The sequence below is a fragment of the Felis catus genome, chromosome X (genome assembly GCF_018350175.1).
Source record: "Felis catus isolate Fca126 chromosome X, F.catus_Fca126_mat1.0, whole genome shotgun sequence".
In the NCBI taxonomy this organism is placed as follows: Eukaryota; Metazoa; Chordata; class Mammalia; order Carnivora; family Felidae; genus Felis; species Felis catus.
The window spans coordinates 118327775-118350849 of NC_058386.1; the positions used below are offsets into that span (position 1 = coordinate 118327775).

At 37.7% G+C, this 23075-nt stretch overlaps 1 protein-coding gene and 1 long non-coding RNA gene across 2 annotated transcripts in view; one reads left to right on the forward strand and one right to left on the reverse strand.

Annotated features, from left to right (window-relative positions):
- The window catches only part of LOC123383346, a 425625-nt gene that overhangs the window by 86409 nt on the left and 316141 nt on the right, over positions 1-23075 (reverse strand). The window contains exon 2 of the long non-coding RNA XR_006592951.1: positions 22083-22127. This is a non-coding gene — a long non-coding RNA (uncharacterized LOC123383346). The remainder of the gene's footprint in view (positions 1-22082; positions 22128-23075) is intronic.
- On the forward strand, positions 10390-10644 carry LOC109496627 (40S ribosomal protein S24-like). The gene has a single exon (XM_045050695.1). It carries the CDS (start codon positions 10390-10392, stop codon positions 10642-10644), a length of 255 nt encoding a protein of 84 aa, XP_044906630.1.

The window sequence follows — 23075 nt, forward strand, 5'->3', positions numbered from 1 at the left end:
CAAACTCAGCGTTCAGAGAAACTTGACGTATCCATCAGAAAAAAACCCACAATACTTGATTTCTATGCTCATGAAGCATACACAGTGCAACAACTATCTCTGAATTTCCTTCTTCAGGTTGATAAGTGGCCAACATAGAAAAATCCTTAATGTCCCATGGAATTTAGTTCTTCATTGATTCTTTCGTGATGAGTGGTGATTATTAAATTGCCAGGACCATCCCTGAACCAGTTATAACTGGCTTTAGCATGAATTCTGACACCCAGCTCTGCTTTAAATAACCCACATTTTCAATATCTAGCGTAAACAGGGTATTTTTACCACTGATATTTGAAAAACACTTTAAAAAGCTTCAGAGTATGAAATATGCTGTAATACTGTATATATCGGTAAATTACATTTCCAGTTTGTCCTCAATTTCAAGAAAATCCTCAGCCAAATAAACTAGCAAGCAAATAAATCACTTTAATTATAATAAATGGCAGTTTCTCTAAATATATTTCTGGCAGCAAATAGCTTCTATTATTGACTTTTGCAAGAGTAATTTAAGGGGAAACTATTCTCAGTAAAGTTGGAGATGCCTGCTATTCCTCATCTATGTATATTATAATCCATTTAGATTCCTACACCATGGGAAAACTAATTTCCAATTTTAAGGCACTTAAGCTGATATATTTATTATGAAATTATCCATCTTATAAATCATCTTCTTCATAGTGCCTCATTGGCTAAATTTAAGAATGCGATTTTCTATAGTGTAGATAGAAAAATCATGGCCAGGTCAGAAAAGAATTATTGTTTTTCTAGAATTACAATAATATATCGTAGTATTAAAATGAGACACACTTTTGTTGTCATTTTTCCATTGGTAAGAAATTTTTTCTCATTAGAAATACTTTACACATAGTGATAATTAAGTATGATAGATGTCTTGTCGTGGTGAACATTTATAGGCTTGAATTCATTCTTTTTCAAAAGAGATATACTATTCAATTTACACAATTTTTTTGTGAGTTTGCCAAGTACCTAATGCAATATCTGTCACATCATGAATATTCCATAAATGGTAGTCATCAATAATTGAATTTTAATATTATTGTCATATATCATATGCTCATTTAGAGTCTAGAACTGTTTATCTATGTGCCTTGGTGGAATGTATAATCTCAATCAAGGATAATCAGATCCCCACTGGACCTGCTGGTCAAGTAATTTGCCTAATGGCAAAGATCCATGAGGATCAGCAGTTAAGTGGGGATGGTGAAGTGAAGATGAATTTAAAAGCATATGTAGCATCCATAGCATTGAATGATTACTAGAAATGAATGGGTAAGAATAAGTAGTCAGGATTATATCTGAGTTTCTGGTTTTAGTTATTCAGTAAATAAGAGTATCGTTTAACTGGACCACTTTCTCACACCATAAACAAAAATAAACTCAAAATGGATTAAAGACCCAAATGTGAGACCATAAAAATCCAGGAAGAGAGGACAGGCAGTAATTTCTCTGACATCTGCTGTAGCAACATTTTTCTAGACAAGTCTCCTGAGGCAAGGTAAATAAAAGCAAACATAAGCTATTGAGACTACATCAAAATAAAAGGCTTCTGCACATCAAGGAAAAAAACCAAAAACCTAAAAGGCAACCTACCGAACGGGAGAAGATATTTGCAAAGGATATATCCAATAAAGGGTTAGTATCCAAAATATATAAAGAACTTACACTCAACATCCCCAAAACAAATAATCCAACTAAAAAACAGCAAGTTTGAACAAACATTTCTCCAAAGAAGACATCCAGATGGCCAATAGACATATGAAAAGATGCTCAACATCACTCATCATCAGGGAAATGCAAATCAAAACCACAATGAGATATCACCTCACACCTGTCAGGATGGCTAAAATCAACCAGGCAAGAAACATCAGGTGTTGTGTTGGTGAGGATGCAGAGAAAAAGGAACCCTCTTGAACTATTGGTGGGAATGCAAACTAGTGAAACCACTGTAGAAAATAGTATAGAGGTTCCTCAAGAAGTTAAAAATTGTACCCTATGATGCAACAATCACACTACTGGGTATTAGGGATTTTTGCAAAGAACACAAAAACACTAATTCAAAGAGATACATGCACCCTTATGATTATAGAAGCATTATTTATAATAGCCAAGATATGGAAGCAGCCCAAGTGTCTATCAATAGATGAATGGATAAAGAAGATGTGAGATAGATAGATAGATAGATAGATAGATAGATAGATAGATAGAGGAATATTACTCAGCCATAAAAAAGCAAGAAATCTTGCCATTTCCAATGACACAGATGGAGCTAAAGAATATAATGCTAAGTGAAATAAGTCAGTCAGAGAAAGACAAATACCATACGATTTCACTCATATGTGGAATTTAAGAAACAAAACAAATGATCAAAGGGAAAAGACAGAGAGAGACAGACAGACAAACCGAGAATTGGACTCTTAAGTATAAAGAACAAACAATGGTTACCAGGGGGGAGTGGGCAGGGGGATGGGTGACATAGGCGATGAGGATTAAGGACTTCACTTGCTATGGTGAGCACTCTATAATGTATGGAATTATTGAATCACTATATTATACACCTGAAACTAATAAAACACTGTATGTCAATGATACTGCAATTAAAATGAAAAACTCAATACCTAAAAAAGCAGTATTATTTGATAAGACAATGAATTGTCAAGAAGCAACGAATTTGAAGAGAGAGAAAGACCTTTTTGACATTTCAATTTTCAGTTTGAGGTGCCTGGGGGATATCTAAAAAGTGACCTCTCAAAGACAGTTGACTGAAGGGTCTGGAGTTCAATAGACAGGTTTGAGATAGATTTAGAGAAGTAGATATTATTAGTACAGTTGAAACAACTGGAGTAGTTGAGATCAATCTGGAAGTATAAGGAATGGGAAGGGGACTTCGAAAAGAAAAATGTCTCCAGACATGTATATATCTGCTTATCAAAGGCCATCTATCCTCTTGAACTTTATGTTCTAGATATAATGTATCACTTACAGCATTCCAAAAGTGCCAATGTATATGCTATTCCTTCTACCTAATATTACCTTTCTATCTCCCCCCTACTCCCTCTTGTTATTCTTTAGTTGATTCCTTTTCATTTTCCAGGACTCCATTTATCATTGACCGAATCTGGAAATGTGCATTTTTCTTCTAACAATATGCATTCACATTCCTATCACAGTGCATGTTGTGAGCTGAATTTTGTCCCTGTACATTTCATACGTTGAAATTCCAATCCCCGGTACCTCAGAATGTGACTGTACTTGGATATAGGGCCTTCAAGGAGGTAATTCAGTTAAAATGAGGTCATATAGGTGGGATCTGATCCAACATGACTGATGGGCTTATAAGGAGAGAAGATTAGGACACAGACAACACAGAGACCATGGGTGAACATGTGAGGACTCAGTGAGAAGGTGGCCATCTGCCAGCCAAGCAAGTGTGGGAAAAGAAATGTCTCTTGTTTAAGTAGCCTAGACTGTGCCACTTCGTCACGGCGGCCCTTGTACACGAATACAGGATTTTAACATATATACTGTAATTGCTTAAATATATGAGTGAAGTGAACGCATCATCCCTAGAGAACACCGATATTTAAGGTACAAGGGAAGGAAACGATACCGTGAAGTAAAATAAAAAAAGAAGTGTCTAAGAGGCAGGACGAAAATGAAGAGAGCTGTGTCAAGAAAGCAAGGAAGGAAAGAGTTGGCCAGTATGGCTTCACAGATGCAGACAGAAGTCCAACTTATCGGATACATTTGAAATATGTGCAGTTAATTGTATGTCAGTTATACCCTAATAAAAGTTTAAAAAAAGATCGACTAACATGACCAAATAACACAAAAATGTCAAGATAAGTATTAAAGAATATCCATTGTATAAAGGCAACTAGGATATGTTTGTGAATATCTGGAGAAAGTGGAGCCAGGCAATATGGAATGAAGAGCAAAGTGCCCTTTCTGATACATCTGTAAGACAACTCAACACAAAAGATGACTATGGACTATGGATGTTGTGGTTCACATAGGATAACAGGCAAATATATTCTAGGATATAGAAGGTCTTTGAATTCTCAAGGTACATATTTTGGTTACCAATGCTAAAAATTTTACCCCTGAGCCTCATTCCGTCTCCTACAGCAGAAGCTATTCAGTTATGACCATATACTGTAGAAACTTTTAAAATTTATATTAGGTCTGTGACATCCTATATGTTGATCATGGCATGAAATAGGTCCCTGATCTGACTCACTTCACTAACACCTAGAACCAGCAATGTTGTGCTATGACTTGCACAATGAAATGACCTGCAGAGCTGTACAGACAGTAATGCCCAGGCCCCCAGAGACCACACAGATGCCAATATCTATTGAGCAATATCTAGGCATCTAAATTGTATTTTTTAAAGCTTCCCAGATGAGTCCCAGTGTAGAGTGAGGATTGAGAAACATTAGTTCTCAAGCCTTGGACCATGAAGTTATTGGCAGAAACCTTAAAACTTATGAGAATTCTAAGAAATGAGTTTGTAAAATGAATGAATCACATGATCACACACACACAAAATTGATGGCACTATGTTTAATGTAGACATAGATATTTTGAGGAAAATATAAATAAATTTAACCATATTACTTGAATAATGGTATCTTTCTGTCAAGTATTTTCTTAATCAACTGGTACTAAAATACAATTAAAAGTATTCAGGGATATAAATAGTAACATTAAAAACATAGCCTGAGACTCTCAATGGCTGGGATCCATTTACTACCCATGGTAGCATTTCCTAGCGTGGTTCCAGATGCATTTGGAAACACTACATGGTTCCAGATGCATTTGGAAACACTACATATAGCGTATCTTTTTAGAGCCTGTGATAAAAATATTCTTTTAATTTTGTTTCCTCAGCATTCCAAAACGTATCTGAGCACATGAACCTTTCCTCCACTCCCACGAACACATATTAACATCCCAAGAGACACTGTTTTCCCAAGATATCCAATCCCCAACTGGGATCACTGCAGAAGGGAGAGAATAATGAAACCCCAGATGCTTGCATTTACAGTGAGCACAATGTTGCAAGTGGTACAATTATCTTTACAATGAAGAATTATACACTTTCAAAGGTGGCTTGCAAGGTCAAAATGATTGAGTTTTGCTTTGTAGCTTAAAAAAAAACCCTCGATATTGATAATGATAATAATAATAATAACGATGATGATAGCTACAGTTGAATAATGTTCCAAGCACTATTCTAAGAACTTTATATCTATCTATCTATCTATCTATCTATCTATCTATCTATCTATCTATATGTTAATCCACAACCCTAAAAAGTAGTTACTGTTACTATTATTTTTATTTAAAAAATGAGATACTGAGCCAAATAGTGTTTATGAAACTCGTCCAAGGTCATAAGGCCAGTAGGTGACAGAGCTCGGTTTTTAATCCAAGTCTGAAAACGTTAAAACCTAATATCTGAACGACTTACACTCTACATATATGAAGTATATTGAAATGTACTCAAGGTACAGACGTAGACTAGGAAACTGAATCTCAAATTTCGGGCTAATTAAGATCTAGATTTTACAATTCGGGAACACAAGTTCAAATCTGGTGTAACCTGCAAAGAGCTGAAACTGCTATTTATTAGAAATGCTTGAAGGCCAGATAAAGTGATTTTTCTAGCTTGTAGTGGATCTGTATTAAATGAAAACCTAATGTTGGAGTGTCTGGGTGGCTCAGTTGGTTAAGCATCCAAATCTTGATTTCAGCTCAGGTCATGATCTTGCAGTTCGTAAGATCCAGCCCTGAAGCACTGGACTCTGTGCTGACAGCATGAAGCCTTCTTGGGATTCTCTGTCACTCCGCCCCTCCACCACTCACATGCTTTCTCTTCCTCTCTCTTAAAATAAATAAACTTAAAACAAAAAAAAAACCCTAATGTAATCCTACATCCAGAATTAATTTCTGTAGGAAGAACAAACAAGAGTGATATTTATACTATTAGTAATCAAATTTAAATACTTTAAAAATATGTAATTTGATATATCAGCACTGCCTTCCGCTATTACTTTTAATAGTCTTATTTTTGTACAAGACAAAGTTGGAATTGTCAGCTGCTTTACTGCTTACTAGATATGCTTCTAATGGTTTGGGAAGAGCTTGGGAACAGTCTACTTCTTCTATTGAAACCATCCCCCATTAGGAAGATAGTTGATAATTGGAATAGGTTCAAGTTGAATGAGGCACTAATTTTACAAGCCAGGGAAATTTAGCCATGTTTCTTCTAGATTGTATACTATATGATGTCTCTGATTTCCCTAGAATGAGACCATAGGATGTGATGAATCCTAGTCACAATTATAACTAATCTGGCTTAACATCTAAACTTGTGTGGTCATCTAATATGGCTTCTGTATCAACTTGTGATGGGTGTCTTCCTCATTCGCTCAGATTTTCCTAGCATTTTCTGAAGATGTTTTAAATAAACGCATTTTGTGGGGGGGGGGGTGTTGATTGGAGACAGTGATTAAGTGATTACCTAATAAAACACTAAAATACAGTTATTTCTTGGAGATTCCGGCCAAGATGGAAACTCAGTCATTTACCACACCAATTTCCTCTCAAATCTACATAGAATGGCAAATTTAAATCAGCAGTGGAGGCTTGAAGGCATATGTTTCTGGTGGAAGTATAAATAGGTAATCTTTAGAGGGAAAGCTGGCAACTTACTTTGTTTAAAAGCCCTAAAAACGTTAATACACATATCAATTACACTCCTAAGGTTTCATAATAAAAAATAATCCATGGGGCACCCCGGTGGCTCAGTCGGTTAAGCGACTGACTCTTGATTTCGGCTCAGGTCATGATCTCACAGTTTTGTGAATTCAAGCCCCGCACCGGGCTCTGCGCTGACAGCTCAAAGCCTGCTTGGGATTCTTTCTCCCCTCTCTCTCTGCCCTTTCCCCGTTTTTTCTCCCTCTCTGTTTCTCAAAATAAATAAATAAACTTAAAAAAATAATCCATAATAACAAAATAGAAACCTTTCCATTGCAGCTTTTGTCTTAGCACAAGCGGCCATAACAAAAGAGCATAGAGAGGGTGGCTTCAAAAAACAGAACTTTATTGTCTCCATTCTGGAGTCTAGAAGCGTAAGACCCAGGTGTGGGCAGGGATGGTTCCTTGTGAGGACCGCGAGGGAGAATCTGTTCCAGACCTCTTTCTTATAGGTGGTCGTCTACTCCCTACATCTTCACATATCTTTCCTGGATGTGGGTCTCTGGGTCCAAATTTTCTCTTTTTATAACTGCATCAATCATATTCTATTAGGACCCACCCTCATGACCCTAATTTAACCTAAGTACCTCTGTAAAGATGCTATCTGTAAATAAGGTCACATTCTTAGGTACTAGAGGCTAAGAATTCAACATATGGATTTCGAGGAGACACAATTCACTTCTTAACACATCTATGTGTTAACGGTTTTCTTTTTGTTTTTTTCTAATTAAAAAAAATTTTTTAAACATTTATTCGTTTTTGAGAGACAGAGACAGAGCATGAGCGGGGCAGGGGCAGGGGCAGAAAGAGAGGGAGACGTAGAATGTGAAGCAGGTTCCAGGCTCTGAGCTACCAGCACAGAGCCCGACTTGGGGCTCTAACACACAGACCACAAGATCATGACCTGACCCAAAGTCGGACACTTAAGCGACTGAGCCACCCAGGCTCTCCTGTAGTTTTCAAATTTAAACAACAAATATGCCCATACATTTGTAATCTGAGAGTATAATAAGTACTTTTATTTTCATTAAAGTAATACATGCCAGGGTAAAAAATAAATCAAATAGTACAAAAAAGCTTTCTTTTATTTGTTTAATGTTTACTTGAGAGAGAGAGAGAGAGAGAGAGAGAGAGAGAAAGGCAGAGAGAGGGAGACAGAGGATCTGAAGCAGGCTCTGTGCTGACAGCAGATAGCCTGATGCGGGGCTTGAACTCATGAGCTATGAGATCACGACCCGAGCTGAAGTTGGACACTCAAACAACTGAGCCCCCTGGGTGCCCCTACAAAAAAAGCTTTGAAAAAATAAAGAGCAAGAGTCTCCTTCCCAAGATTTTGTCACTCACAGCTCTCTACTCCAGAAGCAATTAATTTAAACCTTTCCTTAAAAAGTTTTTTGGTGGTTATCTCCAAATCTCAAATTATAGCTTAAATTGCTATTTATTGATGTATCAACTTTAAACATTAATCAACTTCCTCTTTTGATACACAGCACATTATATCCTCTACCTTCCCTTCCAATACTTGTCAATACTTTCTAAGTCCCTCTCTTTTAAGTCACCTTTGTAACTTCAAATAATGTACTTAAAACTAAGTTTCTTATCCACCAAAAACCAGTTGGTGTTTCCTTCTCTGTTTTTCTTTAACAGTCACGTATGTTTTATTAGTTAAAGCCAGAACTGAAGAACACAAAAGCAGTTAATTTCCCAAACTGTACTTACAATTGTGTAAGGTTTGGGTCCTTTCTGCTAGATGTCCAATGGGAGAGTCCCTAACTGTGAAATGTCATGAGCATCTGTGTTTTATTTCCAAGTTAGCATATTAGATGCTCCTGAATAATGCAGACCCTTCCTAGTAGGGCCATCTTCTCCAGGGTAGGTCTAGCATTTTGATGTGCCATATGTGCTGCTGCTGCTGGAAACTTCTGAGTTTTTCTATCGTACCGTCAGTGCATCCATTATCTGCATCTGGCCAGATTCCTGGAATCCGCTAGCATTTTCTTGAGTCTGCCCTGGTTGCTCTGCAGGTCTGCTGCACAGTGGTTGTTCTGGGCTTCTCTTCCCTGATATTTTATTCTGTGTCCACTATTGCTTGAACTCCATGTATTCTTTTTGCTAGACTTTCTTGGCATACCAGAGCACCTTTTTGTTTTGTTTTTTAATTTTTATTTAAATCCAAGTTAGTTAATATATAGAGGGATAATGGTTTCAGTAGTAGAATTTGGTGATTTATCATTTACATATAATACCCAGTACTCATCCCAACAAGCGCCCTCTTTAATGCCCACCATCCATCTAGTCCATCCCCCCACCAACCTCCCCTCCAGCAACATTCAGTTTGTCCTCTGTATTGAAGAGTCTCTTATGGTTTGCCTTCCTGTTTTTATCTTCTTTTTCCTTTCCTTCCCCTATGTCCATGTGTTTTCTTCTTAAATTCCACATATGAGTAAAATCATATGATATTTCTTCCTCTGATTGACTTATTTCACTTAGCTTAACACACTATAGTTCCATCCATGTTGCAAATGGCAAGATTTCATTCTTTTCCATTGCTGAGTAATATTCCATTATATATACATATACATATATATACACATTATATATATACATATACACATTATATATATACATATATACATATTATATATATGTGCATATATATGTGTGTGTGTGTACACACACACACACACACACACACACACACACACACATACATACCACCTCTTCTTTATCCATTCATCAGTCGATGGAGTTTTGGGCAATTGCTTCTTAAGGGATTCAGGGTAGATGTGTGAACCTGTCGTAGTGGTAGGACTAGCTTCCCTTTCCACACTCCCAGGTATTTCATGGTCCTCGCAAGTAACATGGACACAGTATCCTCCACCAAAATCACTGGTTTGTAATATCATTCACAATAGCACTTGTGTAATTTTCTGCCATTAGAAATGCTTCATTTCTCCACAAGAGATGTTACAGCAAATTCTTAGGATTGGGGGGTGGGGTGGGGTGGGGGAGATAACCTGTGAGTGTGTGTGTGTGTGTGTGTGTGTGTGTGTGTGTGTGTCTGTATACCACATCTTCTTTATCCATTCATCAGTCGATGGACATTGGGGCTCTTTCCATAATCTGCCTATTGTTGATAGCACTGCTATAAACATCGGAGTGCATATAGAGCACATTTTTCTAGCACCATCCTAAGAAAGGGTGCAGGAGAGATGAATGCATGAGTCCTCAAATTTCTGAAACTTTATAGGCTCTCATACTTGAATGTTAGTTTGGATGAGTACAGAAATCTAAGTTCAGTTTCATTTTCCCTCAGAACTTTGAAGGCATTCACATCTTCATTAGCATCTGGTGTTGCTTGGGAGAAATCTAATGACATCTGATGCCTCTCCTTTGTGATGTGACCTTTACTGTCCTCTCTTAATTTGTCCCCATGTAGTCAAATTTCACCATGAGCTCTCTTCCCCCCTGGCTGCTTGAGTCTCAGCCACCATCATGAATGACACAGTAACTATCTGGACCAGGACCAGGAAGTTCATGACCAACTGACTACTTCAGCGGAAACAGATGGTCATTGATGTTCTTTACCCCAGAAAGGCAACGACACCTAAGACAGAAATTCGGGAAAAACTAACCAAAATGTACAAGACCACACCAGATGTCGTCTTTGTGTTTGGATTCAGAACCCATTTTGGAGGTGATAAGTCAACTGGTTTTGGCAGGACTTATGATTCCTTGGATTATAGAAAGAAAAACGAACCCAAACACAGACTTGCAAGACATGGCCTGTATGAGAAGAAAAAGACATCGAGAAAACAGTGAAAGGAACACAAGAACAGAATGAAGAAAGTTGAGAACTTCAAAAGCCAATTTTGGTGCTGGCAAAAAGAAGTGAAGTATCTAGCAGTGAGCTGGAGACTGGACAACAGAAGGAGTAAAGATTCTGCAGTGACTGGGTGGTGATTGTGCAGATTTTTCATGACAGGATTAATAAACTAAGAACTTCCATGTGTCTGGTTGTTTGGAAAAAAAAAAAAAACTTTCACCATGAAGCTTCTTATGGGTCTTTCTTTCATTTGCTGGTTGTTCAAATGGCCCTTTCAATCTGGAGACTTAAGCCCGAGCAGTTAAGAAAATGTTTTGGATAATTTCTGTCTTTCCATTTTTTATGTTGTCTCTTCATGGAACTCCTAATACTTGGATATTGGACTGACTGGACCGATTCTTATGTTTTCTTTGCTATTTCTCATGTCTTCATGTATTTGTATTAACTTCTGAGAGAATCCTTCGAATTACCTCCAATTCTTCTGTTGAACTTGATTTTTGAGATTTGCTACCACATTTTCAAGATCTTTCCTTCATGCTGTTCCTTTTAATAGCAACTTCTTGTTTTATGAAAGCATTTAATAAAAAATAGCTCTGTATTGATGCAGCTGCTGCTTCTTTTGTTTATTTCTTTGTTCATTTGTTTTACTTTTTTTAGATTCCTCATATAAGTGAAGGCATATTGTATTTGTCTTTGTCTGACTTATTTTACCTAGCATAATACCCTCTGGGTCCATCCATGTTGTTGCAAATGGCAAGACCTTATTATTTTTGTGGATGAGTAATATTTCATTATATCTACATACCATCTTTTCTTTATCCATTCATCTATTGATGGACACTTAGCTTGCTTCTATGCCTTGTATACAATTGTAAACAATGAGGGGAGGTAGGTGGGAAATAGGCAAAATAGGTGAAGAGGATGCAGAGGTACAAACTTCCACTTATAAAATAAATAAGTCATGGAGATGAAAGTATAGCATAGGGAACATAGTCAATATCGCCATAACGTATGGTGACAGATGGTGACAACACTTATCGTGGTGAGCACTGTGTAATGTACAGAATTTTCAGAACACCATGTTGTACAACTGAAAGTAACATAACATTGTAGGTCAACTATACTTCACTAATAACAATTTAAAAATTAGGGGCACCTGGCTGGCTCAGTCAGCAGAACATACAACTCCTGATCTTGGGGTTGTGAGTTCAAACCCCATGTTGGGTATAGAGATTTCCTAAAAAAATTAACAAAAATAAATCTTTTAAGATCCCCCCCCAAAAAAACTCATCATATACCATCTTTTATATGCCAGACCCTGTGTTAAATATTTCACACATATTAACTCATTCATTCTTCACAAAAACACTATAAGAAAGGTACAATTACTATCTCTATCTTAGAGATATGGAACAGAGACTAGAAGAAGAGGTCCAAATAAATATCCTCAGTAAATAAAACAGTGCAAACATACTGGAACACAGTATGTGTGGATAAGATTACGACCTCTGGAAATACATGGCCTGGTTTTAAAAACTGGCTCCATCAATGATGAAACTTCTACAGATGGGGGTGGGGATGGAAGTTAACGCTCAGGCATGTAGATTTTCTTCTATGCGTCACCTCTCCGCCACCTGCTTTCTGTCTCTCCAAAATGTGTTGAAAATGCCTGCCTGCTGATATTCCCTGTGTTGGTGTCCTTGTTCTTGGGCATTTGCGTTTGTATTTTTAAAATTCCTGGGGCACCTGGGTGGCTCAGTCGGTTGAGCGTCCGACTTCGGCCCAGGTCATGATCTCGCGGTCTGTGAGTTCGAGCCCCGCGTCAGGCTCTGGGCTGGCAGCTCAGAGCCTGGAGCCTGCCTCATATTCTGGGTCTCCCTCTCTCTCTCTCTGCCCTCTCCGGCTTATGCTGTCTCTCTCTGTCTCTCAAAAATAAAATAAACACTAAAAAAATAATAAAATAAAATAAAATAAAATAAAATAAAATAAAATAAAATTACTATGATCTTAATGTGGTCAATCTAACATCTTCCTCTGTAAGTCCACACTGAGTGCTTCTTTTTAATTTCATTTCATATAACTGACTTGTTTCCCTTAAAATGGCTTATGATTCTTTTCATAAGTGGTTTTCATAAATCATACTTTTTTCTTAGTATCAGAACCTCTTTAACAATTACCATGAAAGGAGCATTAAGCCTCTAAAATCTAATAACAATTGCACTGTTCTCATTGTAGTGGTACACATAAATTAATAGTGGTTTAAAAAAAAAAAACTTAGGAAAAACCACCATTTTGTCTATTTTGGCCTAGTCAGAAACACAGCTTGCCCTTTTCCCGGCATGGTACATCTCTGGGCTATATTTTAGTTCATGGGGTTTTGCGCTGCAACAAAATATTCCCCAACATCATTAAAGCACTAGAAAGAAACATTGACCATACCAATTATAAAAGAAGATGAATTAGTGTTTATATATACCTAGCAAGATAGTCAAAGAAGAAGCTTAATGAGAATGAAGCTTAATGAGAATATGTCTAGTGGCATAATCTCTCCCCTAATGTCTAGGAATATCATCATCCTGGTTACTCACGTTAAAAACTCTGAAGTTGTTTTATCGCCGTCTACATGGTCTCCAAGATGATTTGGAACCGATTCTGCTTCTAAAACCCAATCATGCCCTCTCTTCTCACATTCTCATGGTAGCTCTCCGATTCAGCCTGTCACTAATTCTGTGCTAATTTCACTGGTCACCCCCATCCCAACTGCTACCAGAGTCGTTTTTCAAAAGCGCATGCTTGCCCAGCCTGCTCTTCAATGACAATATATTGATGCTTTGATAATTCTCTAGGACAAAGACCAAAGTCCCAGACATAGTAGGCGAGGCTTCTAAGCAAACTTTCATGGTGTACTTACTCTGTCCGTGACTTTGAGATGGCCATTAGGAATTCAAATGTAAGGCATGCCAATGTTTAGAGCATGGAGCTAGTCCCTGAAGGGGACTGACGTACTATTATTATATATCCTATGATGCTGTCTGGGTGCTAAGGATACAAGGTAAGCAAAACGGCTAAAGCCCTAAACTCCCTGCATCTAAGCTCACAGTATAGAAGAGAAGGAGACAAGCAAAGAGACAACTACAAAACAATGCAAGTACCATGAAGAAAAAGTAGAGGGATTAACCGAGAGATTACAGGGAGCACAGACCAGAGCAATAAGGAGTTCAGGGATGACTCTCTTCAAGAAATGATGTTTGAGCTAAGACTAAAAGATGAGGAAGAGTTTGTCAAGTGAAGGGAAGGGGGGAAAAAAGAACATTCTAGTCAGAGAGAATAACATGTCCATATGCCCCGAGGAGGGAGGGAGTACCGAGTTTTTGAGAACTAGAAAAAGGTCAGCACGGCTTGGGGAAGATAGTAAAATGAAATGAGGCTAGTGGGGTTGGTCAGATAGAGAAAGGACTGGACGAGGACCCAGAGTGAATTCAGCAAGATGAGACACGACGCTGTTGTTTGGGTCTAGGCAACAGATGAAAGGATAGTAGCGTTAGACACTGAAAAATGGGACCCAAACTATAAAATATTTCGAAAGTAGGATCCAAGTAGGAAGTGGAGAAATTTTGTAATTCGATGAATATGTGGATACCAAGTGTTCTTCCTGACAAAGCAAAAGTTGAATATATGACTAATCGTGATTCCTCAAAATAGGGAACTGAAGTTTCTTTTTTTTAAAGTTTATTTATTCTGAGAGAGAGAGAGAGAGAGAGAGAGAGAGAGAGAGAGAGAGAGAGAGAAGGGCGGAGAGAGGGAGAGAGAGAAAATCCCAAGCAGGCTCCACACTGTCAACGCAGAGCCCGACATGGGGCTTGAACTCATGAACCGTGAGATCATGACCTGAGCCAAAACCAAGAGTCGGACGCTTAACCGACCGCACCACCCAGGTGCCCCTGAAGTCTTTGATATACACTCTGTGTCCCGGTGGAGATCGGATTAGAAAGTCATCTCGTATGTAGAGACCACTGGTGGCTCTTGCTGAGAAGGATAAGAGAAGGCAGAAACTGAAAAAATGAAATATGAATTACTCGAGTGGAGAGGATTTATCCAAATGATAAATATGCTGAGAGTACCTAAGCATAGTACATGAAATGTGCTCAAGAACACTTTTAGAAGTGGATTAAAATTAATAATGGGGAGAAATGAGAAAATAATTCGTTCCTTTGTGTAATAAAGAGCCTTACTCCATTTATGTTGTTTGACTGCTGACAGCTTTCAATCCCCACCTCCTGCTTCCTTTCTGCCCCATATCTGGGCAAGCTGGGGAGAAAGCACGCTAGTCCCCCTCTTGCCACGACAAAAGTCAGGGCCACTCACTCCCACTCTCTCTCAAGGCACCCGAGCCATTTTCAGACCCGCTTGGGACCCTGCCCTGCCATCTCCAAAGGCCTCAACATGTGAATAATAAATGTCTTCACATGCTCGTGGTGGATGTGTGACGTCATCAGCCTTGACATGCAAACTGAGTTTAATGGGGGTCTGTCTAGTGTCCACAAATTGAATATAACATCTTGGAAGCTGGAGAGGAGTGGTGCTTACCAAATATTCCATAAGCTCCACTGCAATTTCCAGCCTCTTTACATTTAGTTTGGCGCCACAGAAGTAATTCTAGCCTAATGGAATGTGAGCAAAAGTGAATGTGACATTTCCAGGCTGAGGCAGTTAAAACCAGACTTCTCTTTCCTTGTCAGTGCGGCCTTAGACGCGGCACTGGGCAGTGATGGAGGAGAGCTACCTAACTAGGATTAGACCGTAGAGTGAGCAAGAAATAAACTATTGTGTTAAGTCACTGAGATTGACTTAACCGACAGGGGTTTGTCTGTTTCTGCAGCATAGGCTTTACCAATATGATTGATGCATACCGAACCGAACGATTCAGCCCCGTGGAGCTCGGTACATCCACAAGGTGATGTCCAGAAGATTTCAATGAAAACCACTTATCAAAAATAATGCATACATAAAATATAATGTATAACTATATTCTTTTCATGTCATTCACTTAAAAGGGGAACGATGACATATGTCATACGATATATATATATATATATTTATATGTTTATAATATATTTTCTCTCTTTGAGTGTCTTTTTTTTTTAAATTTGAGACAGAGAGAGAGAGAGAGAGAGAGAGTGCAAATTGGGGAGAGGAGCAGAGGAAGAGACAGAGACAATCTCAAGCAGGCTCCGCGCTGACGCAGGGCTCAATCACACGACTCTGGGATCATGACTGAGCTGAAATCAACCCACGCACCCCTCCTTTGTGATATGAAGGACCAAAATTGTTGATCGCATAAAAACACATAACCCTTTTTTATATTTTATTATAAATCTGTTTAATCATTGTATTTTCCTACATAGCACTGTTAAGCAGTAAGAAATCCACTTATACTTCAATCATATGCCCTTAAAAGGCTAGCCACAGCACCAAAGTTATTGTATAATGATTTATAAGTAACATTTCATTCTGAGTTTAATCTTAAATTTAAGGTAAAAACTGATCTTTAGAGAAGAGTCAATAAACCAAACACGTTTTGCAATGTAACTAAATCTACTATTTATAGTATTCTGTCAGTTCAAATAAATTTGAACAGTTATATTCTGTATTTACTTTCTACACAACACCGAACAATTGACATCCTCTTTGCTTAAGGAGATTATTTTTAACTTCAGGCTGAAGATCTTGATCAAGGATGTTCAAAACGATTTGTTGATATGTTTGACTCAAACACACTGACACACGCTCGGCCCTCGATGACAGACTGTATTGATCAAGTTCAAAATAATGATTATAATAGAGTATACGTAATTATACTCACACTATTTCAACTCAACACCTCAGTGAAAGAGGTAATGCTGCTCTTAAACACATATCACAGAACAATTTTTCTAACACGATTGTTTCACCTTCTGGTTATCTATTGTGGTATAATATTGATTCCCTTATCTATTTCTTCTCAGCTTAGCAAGTTTATCTTTTTATGACATCTGGCAGTTCTCTTGCTCTGTGAATTACATATTTCTGCACAAAGAATGAATGTATCCATCCATGACGTCCATCTTTACATTCCATTAATATTTTTTCAGCTCTTAGAGTCCCTGTTGTCCCTTCTCCTGACCTTGCCTCAGCGTATGTTAAAATCATTGTCTATCTTAATTTCAGTTGTAATTGTTCTGTCTTCATCTTTGATTGTCATAGCCTTTTTCTACTTTGATTTCACTTTGTCATCTTTTTTTCTGCTTTTCCTTTCCAGAATACTCACTCATAACTAGTACGAATCACCACTGGCTTGTTGTCATCCAACACACTTCCATTTCTCTTATAAAAAATTTCCCTTGTGCCTCTGTGCTCATTTCTTAGTCCCATTCATATTCAACGAATATCTTAAGCTCCATCCACAATCACAGAGGTAAAATTAAACGTTCTTATTATGACTCTGTGCTTGGTGGCACATTAATTCTATTTACGCGGTTACTGAGATATATAACTACGATGTCTTAGATGTGTCCCGCATGTCAATATCTTTACCTCAGTGTTTCTTAAACGAGGTCATCTGAATTGCTAGCTAGTATGCTCACAAGTCACCCTTATGGAAAAAACTACCAATCTTTTTCAGTTTCCCATACTTACCCCTTTCCTGCATATCTCTAGACTTGTTCTGTACACCCTCCTTGACACATATTATTTCAGCTGTCACCTGATCAATATAGTATTTCATGCCTCTGTGCCTTCACACACGCCGTCCCCGCTGCCTGGCATTCTACTGTATCATATTGCACCTGAAAATGTTCATCACAGCACTTGCCACATGATACTATTACTGTTTGCTGACTGTCTTCCTCAGTGCACAGCATTTTTTCAGGGTAGGTACTGGGCCTTTTATCATTTATACCTAGAACCTAATCAGACATACGGCCCACGTGAAATAATCAATAAATACTGAATGACCGATTTATGATTACCTATTCTTTATTTACCTTGAAAATACATCATCCCTTTCTCCCATAAAATAATCGCACATGTATTCATTTTTAAGTTAAAGCGAATCAAGCCATATTTGCTTTATGGTGATAAAAAACATATAAATTACCTTCTTAACTTTTTAAATATTTTATTTATTTTCAAGACAGAGTGAGAGAGAGTACAAGCAGGGGAGGGACACACAGAGGGGGGACAGGAGGATCCTAAGCAGGCTCTGCACTGACAGCAGAGAGCCTGATGCAGGGCTTGAACTCATGAACCGCGAGACCATGACCAGAGGCAAAGTTGGACCCTTAACCGACTGAGCCACCCAGGCGCCCCACCTTCTTAATTTGTGAGTGAACATTTCAGTATTGTTAACTATATATATATATATATATATTATTGTACAAGAGATCTCTAAAACTTTTTCATCTTGCATGCCTAAAACTCTGTACTCATTGAACAACAACTCCCCATTTCCCCTCTCCTTCCCGTCCTTGGCAATCACCATTCTTTTTTCCGTTTCTATTAGTTTGACTACTGTGGATACCTCATATAAGTGGCCTCATGTGGTACATCTATTTTTGTGACTGACTTATTTCACTTAGCATAGTACCCAGAAGTGGGATTGCTGAATTTGCATTAGTATGGTATATTCGTCAAAATTAATGAACCGATATTGAGACATTATTAATAACTAAAGTTTATACTTCGATTTCCTCAGTATTCCCTAATGTCCTTTTTCTCCTCTAGAATCCCACTCAGGATTCCACATTTCATTTACTGGTCATGCTTAGATAGGCCTCTCTTGGTTGTGACAACTTCTTAGACTTTCTTTGCTTTTGATGATCTTTACCGTTTTCAGGAGTACTGGTTAGGTGCTTTGTAAAATGTTCTTCAGTGGGCATTTGTCAGACTTTTTTCCTCAGGATTAAACTAAGATTTGAGGAGTTTGATCACAGATGTAAAACGCCATTCTCATCACATTACATCATGGTTACTTGCTAACAACGTGACTTATTAATATTTATGCTAACCTCAATAACTTGGCTAAGGTAGTGTTTGTGGATTTGCTCCATTATAAAATGACTCCCCTGTTTTCTTCCTTTACATGATGCAGTCTTTAGAAGAAAGTCTCTATGAACAACTCACACTTAAGGAGTGTAGAGTTATGGCCAAATCCTTAAGGGTAGATCATTTATATAAATTATTTAGAAATTTTCTGCATGAGAGATTTGTTTATACTCCGCCAAATTTATTTATTCAACCATTTATTTATGTGAGTATAGACTCATGGATATTTGTTTTATATATTGGGTTGTAATTCAACACTAATTTATTTAGTTTCTCAATCTGTTCCAACTTTGGCTATTTCAGTTGGTTCCTGTGTCCCTCTGACAACCCCCATAATTTACTGGGTTTTGTTGTTGTTGCTTATTTGTTTGTTTCACGTGTTCTTTACTTCTGCCATGATAACATGCCCCAGGTTCATCTGGTATATTCCCTGCACTAGTGCTAGAATTAGTCATTTCTCTAAGGAACACTGTTTCCTTTTTTTTTTTTTTTTTTTTGAGAATAGTATTAGAAACCAAAATTTAGGCACTAGATGTGTTCATTGCTACCGAGGTGTCATTGCTTCTAGGACATTCAGCTGACAAAACAAGAAGATATGACTAGGTATACTAATCTATGTATATACACATATCTACAAATATTTCTGTATGTAACCATCTGTATCTATATTAAACTAAACGTGTTTCATACTGAGGTTTCTAACTCTAATCTTTTATCACATGGATCATTCTAGTGTTCCCCCTTTGCTTACCTGTAAGCTTTTTACTCCAACATTGAGAAATCTGGTTCCCATCATCAACCATTTACTTAAGGTATAATTCCAGTATACATGTAAATTGCTACATGTGTCAGCACAGGGACTGACTTTATCCAATTGAGTACAATTCTTACATATGGTTCTTTTTGCCTTTAGTCTTACAGAATCCACTAATTTCCAAAGTTACTTAGCTTCTTCTTCCAACCACCCACCTTGAGTGAAGTTGCTTCATATATTTGCAACATAGTTAGATTATTTTGTCACATTATGCATTTCATCTGGGGATCTTCCAACCTCCTAATGACTTTCAAAATTTATATACATTAAAGTTTACTCACAGTTCTTTAAAGTTTTATGAGTGTTGACAAACGTTTAATTCTGTGTATTCAGAATTATAATATCTCACAGAATAGTATACTGCCAATGTAGGCTCATCCTTGGTAAAAAATAAAATCATTTTGGTGAGTGATGTTTATAATGGGAGAGGCTATGAATTTGTGTGGGCAGGGCATATATGGGAAATCTCTGTACCTTCCCATCAATTTTGTTATAAACCTAAAACTGCTTTAAAAAATAAGTATTTTTAAAGAGATGGAAATAGGAGAATGGGGGGCCAACATGGCAGAGAAGTAGGGGGATCCATACTTCCTGCAACTCTCAAACAAAGAAGTGCGGAAGCCAAAGGACTTTGAACACCAGAGCCTGGGAGGAAAAGAGACTGAATCTACCAGGAAGAAAATGGGAAAGCTGGAAAAAAGATAGGGCTATTCCAAGGAACAAATCAAAGCCCACCTGGTGGAGGGTCCAAAATATCATTACGAGTACGGTAATAAAATAACCAAAGTCCCAACAACAGAGAGCAAGTAACAATCTCCGAAAAAACACCTCCTGAAGGGCCAGGCCCTGGACAGTGTATGACCCTCCTTTAATATAGCAGTGCTCACAGGTGCAGAGCATACAACAAGCTTTTAAAATGCATAAGGGACAGAAAACTAGCCAAAATGACAAAACAGAAGAATTCTCCTCAAAAGAAATTCCAGGAAGTAGCGACAGCTAATGAATTGATCAAAACCAACTTAAGCAATATAACTGAACGAGAATTTAGAATAATAGTTATAAAACTAATTGCTGGGCTTAAAAACATGGAAATAAATAAAACACCCCACACTAATGGCTTCACTGGGGAACTCTACCATTTATTTAAAGAAGAAATAATGCCAATTCTAACAAGAAAAAAATGCCAGTTAAAGAGAATACTCCCGACGTTTTTTTTAATGTTTATTTATTTACTTTGAGTGAGACAGTGGGGGAAGGGCAGAGAGAGAGAGAAAGGAGGGCAAGAGAGAACCCCAAGTAGGCTCTGCACTGCCAGCACAGAGTCCAACGTGGGGCTCAATCCCATAAACCACGAGATCACAACCTGAGCTGAAATCAAGAACCGAATCTGATCGGTCAGCACACAGCCTGACTCAGGGCTTGAACCCACAAACCGCAAGATCATGACCTGAGCTGAAGTCTGATGCTTAACCAACTGAGCCACCCAGGCGCCCAAAGATGCCAACATTAACCTGTCACCAAAACCAGAAAAAATGATATTAAAAGAAAAAAAACCTAAAGATAAATATCACTTAGGAACATAGACAGAAAAATACTTGACAAGTTTTAGCAAGTAGAATCCATCAATATATAAAAAAGATAATACATCATAAACAAACAGGGTTTATCCCAGGATTATGAGGTTTGCTTAATAATATTTATAAATCAGTTTATGTAACTTTCCTTAATAATATTTATAAATCAGTTTATGTAAATCGCCATATTTACAGACTAAAGAAGAAAAACCATATGACTATATAAAAAGATTTGTAAAAACCACATAAAAAAATCAAACATACATTCTTGGAACAAACTCTAAGCAAACGTGAAGGAACTAGAAGAACGTCCTCAACCAGATAAACAGTGTCTATGAAAAACCTACAGTTAATATTGTATTTAAGGACCAAAGACTGAAAGCTTAATTTTATGTGTCCACTTGGCTAGTCTATGGGGCCCAGTTGTTTAGTCAAACACCAGTCTGTATGTTGTTGTAAAGGTAGATAAGATTAGCATTTAAATCAGTAGACTTTGAGAAGAGCAGACTACATCCCAATTGTGGGTGGACTTCATCCAAACAGTTGAAAGCCTCAAGATTAAAAAAAAGGCTAAGGTCCCCCAAGGAAGAGGAATTCTGTCTCCCTACTCCCTTCAAACTCAAGCTGAAACAATTTCTGCTAGAAATTTTAGCTTGCTGACCTGCCCTGCAGATTTTGGACTTGTCTGCTCCTACAATTACATGAGATAATTTCTTAAAATAAATCTATTTTATAGATGTATATGCCTATGTGTGTATCTGTCTATCTATCAATCAAGATCTCTCTCTTTCTGTCTCTTTACACACACACACACACACACACACACACACACACACACACACACACTCATACACATCCTGTTGGTTCTGTTTCTCTGGCAATACCTGACTGATACACTTAACTGTACGATCAGAAAAAAACAAAAACAAAAACAAAAATAAAACACATGAATATCTACTCTTACCAGTTCTGTTCAATGTTGTACTGGAGTACTGGCTGAGAAATCAGGCTAGAAAAAGAAATAAAAGGCATATTGACTAGAAAGGAAGAAGTAAAACCGTCTTTATTTTCAGATAACATGATCATCTTTATAGTAAATCCCAACAAATATTCAAAACAAAGCTACTAGAAAAATAAATTTAGCATGGTTGCAGAATGAATGGCCAATATACAAAAATCAATTGCATTTCTATGTACTAAGAATGAACAATCAGGGGCGCCTGGGTGGCTTGGTCGGTTGAGCGTCCGACTTCAGCTCAGGTCATGATCTCACGGTCCGTGAGATCGAGCCCCATGTCGGGCTCTGTGCTAACAGCTCAGAGCCTGGAGCCTGTTTCGGATTCTGTGTCTCCCTCTCTCTCTGCCCCTCCCCTGTTCATGCTCTGTCTCTCTCTGTCTCCAAAATAAATAAACGTTAAAAAAAATTAAAAAAAAAAGAATGAACAATCAAAAATTGAAAGTAAAAAATAGACCATGAACAATGGCAAAAAATATTATATACTTGGGGATGAATTTGACAAAAGATATATGCAGGGCCTGAACACTGAAAACTGCAAAACTATGATGAAATAAGTAAGACCTAAATAAATGCAGGAGCACCTGGGTGGCTCAGTCGGTTAAGCATCTGTCTTCAGATCAGGTCATGATCTCACAGTTTGTGGGTCCGAGCCCTGCATCGGGCTCTGTGCTGACAGCTCAGAGCCTGGAGCCTGCTTCAGATTCTGTGTCTCCCCCTCTCTCTGCCCCTCCCCCACTTGTGTTCTATCTCAAAAATAAATAAACATTAAAAACAATTTTTTAAACAAAGACCTAAATAAATGGAGACACAGACTGTGTTCATGAAATGACTCAGTGATGTTAGGATGTCAGTTATCCCCAAATCAACCTGTAGATTTAACACAATCCCAACCAAAATCTAAACTTAAAGTGTGTTTTCATAATTGGGTAGCTAATTCTG

Coding starts and splice junctions, on each gene's coding strand:
- LOC109496627 (XM_045050695.1), top strand. CDS start 10,390: ATGGTCATTGATGTTCTTTACCCCAGAAAGGCAACGACACCTAAGACA.